Below are 10,833 nucleotides of genomic sequence, written 5' to 3' on the forward strand. Positions count from 1 at the left end.
TTTTAAGATGTCTGACCACTTCTGATCAGGTTCCCATCTTTCCTCTCTTTGGTATATACAAACAAGTGCCATTAGATTGCTTGCCTCTGGCTATTTCCAAGAGCCAGAGAAAACCCTCTGGGGCAAGGAATGCAAAATGAGAATCCTATGTCTGGGGAGGATAAGGTACTCTACTGTACCACTGGCTTTCTGGTGCACAGTTGTATTTATTCCTATGGAATTATTCAAAATTGCAAAGTTATTGCTTTAAGTTTGTGAAAAAGCTTACAAAAAGAAACAAAGCAAAAGTTTAAGAAAAAATAGGAGACAGACATACCCTGTTTACAGAGGAGGATAATGAGCTTGAGCTATTTGTAATGTAAGTTACTCTCACACTGCCTGTGCAGTATTCCTCCACTACAATCTGGACCACTTTTAAGGGTAAGAGTAGAATAGTCTCCATCCCAATTTCATATTTTGGATATCTCAGCTAACAGCTTTATTTGTGAAAGTGAGGATGCAAAACATTTACTTTTCAAGAAAGGAAAAAAACCTGAACTTCAAAACCACAAAGAAATACAACCAATGCTCCCATGAAAAATGCCACTACATCACTACCAAAGTATTCATGGACTGAGGCTCTGTGCCAAACAGCAGCCCACAGGAAAGTTTATAGGCAGTCCCTAAAAATCCCTAAAATGGGGTTTGTAATTAAACACACAATCTTTATCATGACAGGGGTCAAAGAATAGATACTGAGCACTCCTAAATAAACAAAAACAAAAAACCAAAACCAAACAAAAACACCAACCAACCAAAAAAACCCAAAAACCCAACAACAAAAACCAAAAAACCACCAAACAAAAAGCTTTTAAAATTTGTGTATTTTGGTTACAAGAACCAAAATCGGTGTTTGTCATTAGCTGGGCCACAGAATCTTTTCCGACCAGGTGATGGTGCCACTCCAGCAGATCAGTTTTCCCGCTTTCCCCCTCTCAGGGCATCATGTCTTTTACCATTCAAAGTAATAAAGAGAAAGAGCTCTGCCACCGTCTCAGCATGAAGTCCAGAGAATTTCAGTGATGTGTGCTGCATTCTGCCCACTTTTATCTCTGTTTCTTAGGTAGGTGGGATCAGTGCTCAAGTCCATCTGTCAGATTAGCCCACTGTTACAAAACGGCTCCCTTTGTTCTGAGACAGTGCTGTTCTTTGTTCCTTAAGGATCCCAAAACGTTCATTCAACGTCATCCCTGTCTGAGAAATAAAGTAATTTAACTATAGTCTTAAAAGATATTAGGTTAATTTAATCCAAGTAAGAGAGACAACAAATTTTTTTTTTTCCTGATTCTGTATCATCACACAGATTTCTTAATGGCCTCACTTGGATGAAAAAAATGGTTTAAGCTGATTTCATCATTTCCCACACCATTTAAAAGTCAGACTGGACTACAAATCAAGAGCTAGCATTTCTCATTTCTCAGAATTCATTAAAAACACATGGTATACAATGCGAAGACAACGTATCCTCAAAATACATTAAACTGAGGACAGACAGACTGAAAAAGGGAACTTCTATTACACTAATTTTCCCACATAGTTGCCATGCAACTTCAACAAATGCAGCATTTTAACTATGTTAATGCAAAGTTGCTTTCTGGTCCATCCAGCTGACACAGTAGACTGGAGTCTAGTCCAAAAGTTCAATTAATTTTACAGTATAGTAGGAGACTGTTTTTGCCATACTGCTTATTCATGGAAGGAAAAAATCCAGTCTGACACCCTGAGTCCATGGAGTTTTCTACAGCTGGCAGGAAGGCGCCAATTACAAAAGCAGCATCTAACTGTCACCCTGTAAGAATTCTTTCAATGACAGCACCAAGATTCCTGAACCAAATCACGTGTCTTCATGAAACTTGCGAAAAAAGGTTCATCTTTAAGCCTTTACATCATTAGATTATTTTTTTTTCCTAGATGCATAGCAAAAGTCACCTTATAAATTCAGCTGTTGGGGTTCATGCAGGTGACACAACTGAAAACAACTCATCCCTGAATTACATGCAGTTGCTGACTCAAGCACTGCAGGAACACTCAAAGGCTTTCAGAAATATCCAACATTTTATATCCCATTTAAAGCATGTGGGCATGCAAGACACGAACTAGACTAACAGGAACAGTGAGTTTAGTTACCTGTATGAAGTTAAATAGCAAGTTAGTGAAAGAACTGGAAGTGGAAACAAAAAGTAGTCACTAGTTCCCCCTTCCTGTCACTAGTGAGTCTGGATGGAAAGTGCCTAGCTCACTGACTTTCATCTGTCTTGAAACTACTTCCACAGTTAAGCAAAGAAAATGCATTTACCTGTTTTCCAACACTATTAATATCAAACTGCAATGGAACCCCTTTGGGAATCTTCTTCTCTTCAGATTGGTCCCTCTTCATCAGAAATGGTGGCACAGGAGTACGAGTTAATCGCAATTTTGGGGAACTGTGAAAGAAGAATGGTACAAAGGACACAGTGAATATGTGTTTTATGTGGAGGTATTAATTTTTCATCAAGCCATTTCATCAGAGTGGCTGAATAGCTGAAGGGTACAAATTCAAGAAGGTACAAGTCATGCAGAACTATAAAAAGGTACCATTTGTTACTGTAATCAGACAGCAAGTGTCCTGACAGGAAGTCATCTTTTACCTCTCACTCCTTCTGACAAATACATAATTTGGAGTTAATGATTCCCGTAAATACAGAAAACTAAAATTGATAGTCTTCCTTACAGATAAAATGCTACTAATGAAAGAGGCTACTTAAGATTAAAATAAAACATCTCATGAAACAACAGTACCATCAACTTCCTATCAACAACAGAAACAGTAATGCTTTCCTTAAGCACAGCTCCAGAAGTATTTTTATGAATCACGGAGGAACTATTACCATCACTAATCAACTAGATGCTCCTTCCTTTTCAGACAGAACAGCTGCAATACAATCTGATTTGGAAGAAACAGACAAGGTGAAAATTTACCAGCCCACCACACTTTGACTCTAACACAGCATCAAGCTCCTAACTGGGACATGTCTTGTGAAATCCAGTTGTGATATTATTCAAACATTGCTCAGAAACACTCAGAAAGGAGCCAGATTTAAAGTCTTCTCAAGAAGCTGTGACCTTGAAGACATCTGAAATACTACCTGCAAAGAACTTGCTAAATGGCTCAGACCAGCAATTTTGGTTATGCTAAGAATATTTCAGAACTTTTCTGAAAACTCACATTGGGGTTATGATGGCTCCTGGGTTGTCAATAGACACAGTTAGAATCCCTCCAGTAGTGGTAGAAGTTCGCCATCTAGATGGGAAACACAGAAGTCACTTACAAAAATATACAGAAATTTAAGTCAAAGTATCTTTAAATGTGTGTCCAAAACACTGGACTAGTAAAGAACATACAAGCTTTCAGAATATAGGGCAGTGCAAACACCACATGCAGTCAAACAATCTGCAAGAAGCTTGACTATTGATTCTTCTATCTTTTACACTATCTAAACCTATTCAGGTGAGTGCTACATCACACACTGGCAAGGTGTACCAGGAACTGCAGCACTGACTGAAATGTTCATTTTTTTCAAACATTCCATTTCCTTGCCACAGATGGGACCCAAATGGTCCTTACAGCAAATCAAAAAGGTGACAGATTCAGGTCTGTGGCATACGCTGTTTACTCAGCCTGCTGTGTTACCAACAAAGTTGTGAATAGCCTAGCAAGCATGGAACCATATGGGAAGAATACGTGCAGGCAGAGTCGAGTGTCCACCTGTGATCTGCTTTGTTTACTTCCAAACTGTTTTATAGGCTTATATGTGTATTAAATAAAATGCAAATTACATTAAAAGCTCAGGAGAACACTGACATTTGAATTTTTTCTTCCAGTCTATGTGGTATCCATGAGTGGTAAAGATCAGTCTGATCCTCTGAAGCTACCTCCTCCCTCCTCATTCCTGCAAATGTCTTAAGCAAAAACAAACTTCTCCTGGTTAAATTAGAAGATAATAACTGAGAATAGAGGGAGGATCACTGTCTCTCAGTTGATACGCATACAGGGTAAAAGAAAAACCATTCAATTATCATAGCCCTGAAGCCAGAGCTAAAATGAGAATCTCACTGGTAAGCAAACTGAAGTTTTACAAATTACATACTTACTGACGAGTTCTCTTTACTGTCTGATTATCAAGATCATCTGTTGACTGCACTTGGGCTTGCACCTGAAAACATCAACACAGACACTGAATTTGAACACTGTTTTGATTCCTATTGCGGCAGCTGGAAATAGAGAAGTTCAAAACCAGAAGTTTAAAGCTGTTTGTACACTGCACAAGAACAGTTGCAATTTCAGAGGGACTTCAAAGATAACTATCCTATTACCTTTGCAAGACATTGGAAAGAAATTAAGAACACAGTGATTTTATACGAAATTGTCAATGACAGTAACTTAACCAATAAAGAGATGGAAACATTTTTGAGGACTATGTCAGCAAACATAACACTTTACCAAGATACACCAAAACCTTACCAGGCCAGTGAGAAAAACCTGGTTAGCTCCTAATCCGATCAATGTTAACACATATAATACCCAATACACTCTCACCGCTGTTTTAAAGGACTTTGGTTTTATTTTTCTTCCTCCTGCCCCTGTCCATAATTCCACAATGTGTGGACGGAATACAGCAGCTACTTACAGTCACAATGATGGCAGATGTAGAATGAGGGCAAACTGAGAACACCACTTATCATTCACTGCACAACTCTCTGTTCTCTTGATCATACTCAAAATAACTAAAAAAAATCCTTGCGTAACTAAAATAACAACTTAAATAACTAAAATAAATAACCCCGTATAACTAACCCTCCCCCAGCCATAATCATTCTAAAATATGCTTCTCCTCTATTCACCTAAAAGCAACTTTTGAAAGCTGCAAAGTGCTAACATTTACTTTTTAAAAGGAAAAATTAATACCCTGCAACCACCGATGAGTTCCAAGCCCCTCTGAACAATCCAGCTACACTGGAACAGGAAGCAGGACTCAGTAGATTACAGTAACTAAAAACGACAAGTATACTTCCCTAGAAGAACCTGTAGCTATTTCCCAATCCACTTTAAGTTTCTACTCAGATCTGATATTCAAAGTTAGTTCATTAATATCAGTGTTATAGGTTAGCTTAGAACCTGTGGCACTTCGTTATTGTCATGTTCAGTAATTTTTATTACCTTCAGGCCCCTTCTAAACAGGAAGGTTGCTTGACGAGTATCTTTCTGCTGATTTAGTTTGTTTCCAATTCTGGCAAAAGCTGACAACGCATTATTCCTGTAATATTTATTAAAATATAGTTATCAAAGGCTCCACAGATAACATTTTGGAGTGACTACTGTGTATGACAGGAAAACGCCCAATACATCCTTAAGGACATCTGCAATGCTGCCTCTTTGAGGCAGAACATTTCAGCTGCAATAAGCTTCACCTGTACTAGGAACAAAACACATTACTCAAACGGCAAAAATACTTCTGTTACATATAAGCCTAGTGCTACCATGTCACAGGACAGTATGGTTATTAGTTCAGCTTTTTACTTCACTTGGTATCCTTCAGCACTTTAAACATTGCTGATTAGATGAATACCAAGGAGCAGCTTGATTCATATAAAGAAAGTTTGTTTACAGTTTCCACAATAAAGTCACTCAGTTAAAATTTTCATCATGGACAGCAGTTAAAATGCAGTTTATAACAGACATGTTAATTCCAACACAAATAAAACATGCAATACTTCTATGAAACTGAAGATGGCACCAGCTTCCGCAAAGGTGTTTTCTTTGGAAAGTTCACTAAACCATGGCTGTCACTTCAAAGCTACTGAAATCCACACTGGCCATTTCAGTATAGGCTGCCTATGACTTAAATGAAGGCAGCATGCTAGGTACTCACAAATACAGGTATTCCCGAGTGCTCTATGTGGTCATAAAATATCTGGCTTTGTACTGGGATGATGTTTGTTCCACGCTTGGCTTCCAGATTTGTAGAACTTCATACACACGGTAGGCTCGACCGTGTTATTACTGCTAGTACTTACTGTTTTCTCTTTGACATGGTCCTATCAAGCAAGACTCACTATCAGAAGGTGTCAAGGAGAGTTCAGAAAGCAGACTTGGTATTTTACCTTCTGTTTAGCAGAGCATGCCTCCTCAGGGCTGGAGCTTGTTTTCTCTGCATTTCAGATTGTCTCTGTAGGTTTGTTTTCTTTTTCAAAACTGGATAATACCGCTGCGCATTCTTAAAAAACAATAAATATATATAGCATGTATGTATCCTGTATACACGCAAACACTTCTCCTTCAATTTCCATTTACAAACTGCATATAGAATACATTTAGCCTTGCCTACCTTTCACAGCCTAGTATAATTTGAAAATACCTTCTACACTTTCATGAATTGTATATTCCACTCATTACTGGAGGGAGGAATCGACACAAAAACCCAAAGCTCAGCAGTTACTTTTTGTTTACTGTATTTCCCCAAACTCACAAAGTACATGCTTCACATATCTTTAAAATTCTTTTTCTTCACAATCCAAAAGCAATCCCTGTTCTACAATACTGAATGAGATTGAGCAGGCACCAATGCACTGGAGGAGTGCAGAAGAGGCAGCCTACTGATGGAGTGACGTATTTTGCAAAAGCTTCCATTTTTGTAACAGGCACATGCTTAACACCTGCATATTGGCTGAATCACTGCAATGCAAACACAAGAAATCCTATTAAGTGAGCTTTTCTCATAAAAATACAGTAATTACCTCCATACTTGCACAGAATATACATCTGTACTTCAATTTTAATGACGTCCAACCTAGTTAAGTGTTAAAACTTTCAAACCTAGTCATTAACCACTCCCCTCAAAACAAGCAAGAACTCATCAAACACATCCCCAATTTAATAAAAGGTTGCACTAGATTGTCTCCATTTTCTATTTCAGTAGCACTCTTCTGAAGCCACTGTGCTTCATGCTTTTAATCTGTTCTTAAATGAACCACTAAAATTGCATTAATTACCTTCTCGCTAAGTGGCTGTCTGTTCAGAGGACTAATTCCTTTGCGTGAACCCATCGCTTTCTTGGCTGCCAAGCCAGTTACAACTCCGTAAGAGCGCTTCTTCCCTGCTATCTTCTTTCTGCGTCCCAAACGGCTTATACCATAACCTGCAACAAACATGGAAAGTTTGACAATCCTTACTGAAAGAAAAAGCTTATTGCTTTACGATGCTATGCAGCCAATGCAAGTTATTTGGCTGCACACTTGAAGCCTTAGAGAGGAAGCTATCACTACACTTGAATACAATTTGGTCATTCAGTTATTCTAGCAGGTTTGGCACAAGCCCTAGCACAACAATAATCAGCTTCTCATATAGATCCTGGTTTTGCTTTAGTTCATTGCATTAATTTCTGCTGAAAATCTGTTATTTGGCATGTCTACAGGGATGACTTAGTCATTCTGGCATAGAAAAATACCAAAATACTGCAAAATGGAATTTCATTAAGTGCTGAATAATACAAAAGCAAACCGAAACAAAACCCCAGTGTCTACCCATTCAGCAAACTTTAAATTACCAAATTACCAGTTTAATTTAAAGGGGAAAAAAAAAAAAAAAAAAAAGCAATCAACCAAGCAACTTCAAAGCTTATTTATTTAGATCAGTAGTTCCCAAGACATGACTTAAGAAAAAAAGAACATAGCAATTGGCCCACAAAACCATATTAAGCAGCATATGAATTACATCACATGTAAAGTGTTTTCAATTAGAAGTCTGCACAGCAGTCTAAATGAAACTGAGCATTAAACCAGCCTTTGAATATAAAAGGCTTGTAAGTTTGAGGTCTGTAGTATAAACACCTCAAAACTCCAGTTACAAGGCTTTGGTTAACCCTGTCTGGAGCCATTTAACTTTACTTTATGAATACAGACCATGTTTTAGTTCTATCCCCAAATACTATCCCCTCTAGAACCTCAGACCTCAAGATAAATTAAGACTAAGGTGTCAGCTTAACAGCAACAGCACATCTAAGTTTGACACATCTGACTTCATAGCATTGATCATAAATCTGTGCTTCTCCATGAGACATGAGGTATGCCATCGACCAGAACCCAGCTTTGATAGGTTTTGTCATAGAGAAGCTGCTATGTACCCGCATTTTGTGAATGGTTAGCAAATGTTCTTTTTAAATAGAAAACCTGAGAAACAGGGTTACTTTGGCTAAAAAGGTCTTCACAAGCTCTCTGGATCAACCTCTGCTCAAATGAATGACAACCTCAAAGTTAGCTCAGGCTGCACAGGGTTTTGTGCAGTTGCATTCTCTGTATCACCAGTGACAACTTTTATTCAAATGAACAATGTTCTTCTCTCTGTTTCTTCCACCAAAAGCTGAAAAGACTCCCAGCTCAAGTTCCTCGCTTCTCTCCAGAGTTTGGCAGCCACTTATAAACCCACAAGGAACTGAATGCTGCTGATCATTTGTGGTTTCCGTAGCTGTCCACAAACAACAGAGGATTTGCTACTTACCAGAATAGCTTCAGTGGCAATGGAGCAGCAACAAATCTATTGGTCATAAGCTACTAATAACTGGACTGCTCAGAAGAACTATTTAATTATACCTTCTGCTCAAAAAACAATATAAAAGAGGTTTGCTTTCAAATGAAATGTGGGGTGCTGTACAGGTGTGGAAAGTTAAAGCTATTCAGTGTTTCAATATGTCATGAATGTGGCAATTTAAGAAAAAGAAAAAAAAAGTTTTCGTTTTCCTAGAACAAGGGCAGACAAGGAGAGAAGGTTCCAAGAGAGAAAGTAACTGCCAAGATGGTTGTTATTTAGTTCCGCATCTGCAGCTCAAGTTCCTCCTGAAATTCCAGATTCTAGTACTTGCTTCTTTTGTGCCCTTCAAATCATAAACAATTGCTTTTAACAACTGCGGTCATAAATAGAAGCCTCCATGTTTGATAATGTGCAATTTAAATTCACTTACACACTTCACCTACACAAATAATTCTATACTTAGGCTGACAGATGTAAAGTATTTTCCTGCAGTCATCAATTTACTAAAGATGCATAAGTAACATTGCCATGTTGGCCTGTATAAAAACCAAACCTCTGAGCCCTGAGCAACACAACATTGCATTGATCCCCAAAGATATTTGTGTCTAAGATGCTAACGATGAGCTGTTGCTTCAACAAACATTAAGCAAGACAAAGATAAAATGGGGATCACTGAATACACCAGACAGATGTGTATTTGTTTTAAATGAATGTTACTGAACAAGAAATTGCATGTATTAACTTAAACACCTAATTAGCTCATATTGAGGTGGTCAGCTTTCTGATTAGACAGTACTCTTCCATATTTTGATAATCCAGAGCTGAACAGGTACTTTTCAATATTAAATATAAGCAAAACCAGTCTATACTTCAAACAGGTTCTGGGCATGTCTGGACTAAAACCTGGGAATCATTTTAGAATCTACAGTAAACCTATTATTGTGCACTTTTCCTCTCCTTGCTCCCCACCTATTTGATATTTCTATATTCCACTGCAAAAACACTGGCTTGAGAAGGCTGACATGGTTCTTTCTCTGCATCCCAAACTCTTAACAAAGCCAATTCAGACAGTCTGCACTACGCATTTATGTATCCTGGAGCCAGTGTTACAGTCTGCAGTAACAGCTGTTTTAGGGAAACCTGCTAGGAGAATTCTACTTACCAAATATAAATGTGCTGGCTCTTTTACACAAAGCTCTGAGCTCTGGCAAGACCTCCATATTTCCAAATATGCAGGCACTGGCATAAGCACTCTTTCTATCCACTTCTGAGAAGGGACAAAGTATCAACACCATTTCCAAACTTAAAATAAATAAAAAAAATCAAGAAGAAGGCCAATCCTTCCTTGAGTCAAATAGAGTCCCTCAAGCACCTAAGTTCCCTGTTGGCCAAACATGTCAATAACTTTCTCACACTGAACCAAAACGAAACATAAATGGATCACAAAGAATTTAATTATAATCGACATTGCATGTAAGAGTATTTGAAAGACACCTGAATTGACCAGGTCAATCCATACATTTCACTAGCTCAAAAAAAGGTGTTGTGCATCTAGATTGCAGCATACACACCTTTCTGCTGTTGGATTCCCCACTTAGAGCCTGGTGTCCTGAACTGTCGAGTTTGATTCTGCTGAAGCCCTCTTTTCATTTTGGGAGAATATTGCTTTCTCTCTTCTTTCTTGTTCAGTTTAATTATATCATCTGTAAGAAGAAAATAAAAATTTTACCTACTGCAGACATGTTCCAGTTCTGAGGAAAAAACCCTAACAGCTTGGAGTCATGGGAAACAGACCAGTTAATCCTGCAAAGCCAGCACATACAAATTACAGTTCCAGAAGCATTATCACTAGAAAACACCCAGTCCCTGTTAGTCTTATAATAGGACTTGCTTTATAATATAACGCCCTAGCAAAAGAGGAGTGGTTGCATACCTCCAGAAAATCCAATAGGCTTGAAAGATGATGGATTCAGTCCATCATTAAATTTTAAACTGAATGACTCCATTAGTTTTTGTATACCTTGAAAGAAAAGATAATTTCATCTCACTCCCAGATTTCGAAGAGTGCATACAAACTGTCAGTTCAAGCCTCAGTTCTTCCACACAAAATTAGTTAAGAAAAACCACAGAGAGAACTCAGCCTATCAATTATCTTCCTATGTTCACTGAGGTTAAGATGAAGGGAAAAAAAACAAACAAGATTTCTGTCTCCCCAGGTATCTGCAATCCAA

General features: G+C 38.1%; 1 protein-coding gene across 1 annotated transcript; it reads right to left on the reverse strand.

The window, feature by feature from the left end:
* Positions 1–1,112: 1,112 nt before the first annotated feature.
* On the reverse strand, positions 1,113–10,608 carry FYTTD1 (forty-two-three domain containing 1). Its single transcript, XM_010009621.1, has 9 exons — positions 10,536–10,608; positions 10,174–10,305; positions 7,069–7,214; positions 6,181–6,293; positions 5,237–5,333; positions 4,171–4,232; positions 3,245–3,319; positions 2,336–2,462; positions 1,113–1,233 (listed from the first exon to the last, which is right to left on the reverse strand). The coding sequence occupies exons 1-9, from the start codon at positions 10,606–10,608 to the stop codon at positions 1,138–1,140; spliced, it is 921 nt and encodes a 306-aa protein (XP_010007923.1). The 3' UTR covers positions 1,113–1,137.
* Between the last annotated feature and the right edge of the window lie 225 nt (positions 10,609–10,833).

Source organism: Nestor notabilis, unplaced genomic scaffold, assembly GCF_000696875.1.
Source record: "Nestor notabilis isolate BGI_N333 unplaced genomic scaffold, ASM69687v1 scaffold25562, whole genome shotgun sequence".
NCBI classification, from domain to species: Eukaryota; Metazoa; Chordata; class Aves; order Psittaciformes; family Psittacidae; genus Nestor; species Nestor notabilis.

Excerpts from the sequence above, each read along its gene's own strand:
- FYTTD1 (XM_010009621.1), bottom strand. The coding sequence starts at position 10,608 with ATGGAGTCATTCAGTTTAAAATTTAATGATGGACTGAATCCATCATCT. Across the intron at positions 6,294-7,068 it reads GACAGCCACTTAGCGAGAAG|AATGCGCAGCGGTATTATCC; the intron begins GTAATTAATGCA and ends TTGTTTTTTAAG. Across the intron at positions 5,334-6,180 it reads CATGCTCTGCTAAACAGAAG|GAATAATGCGTTGTCAGCTT; the intron begins GTAAAATACCAA and ends TAAATATTACAG.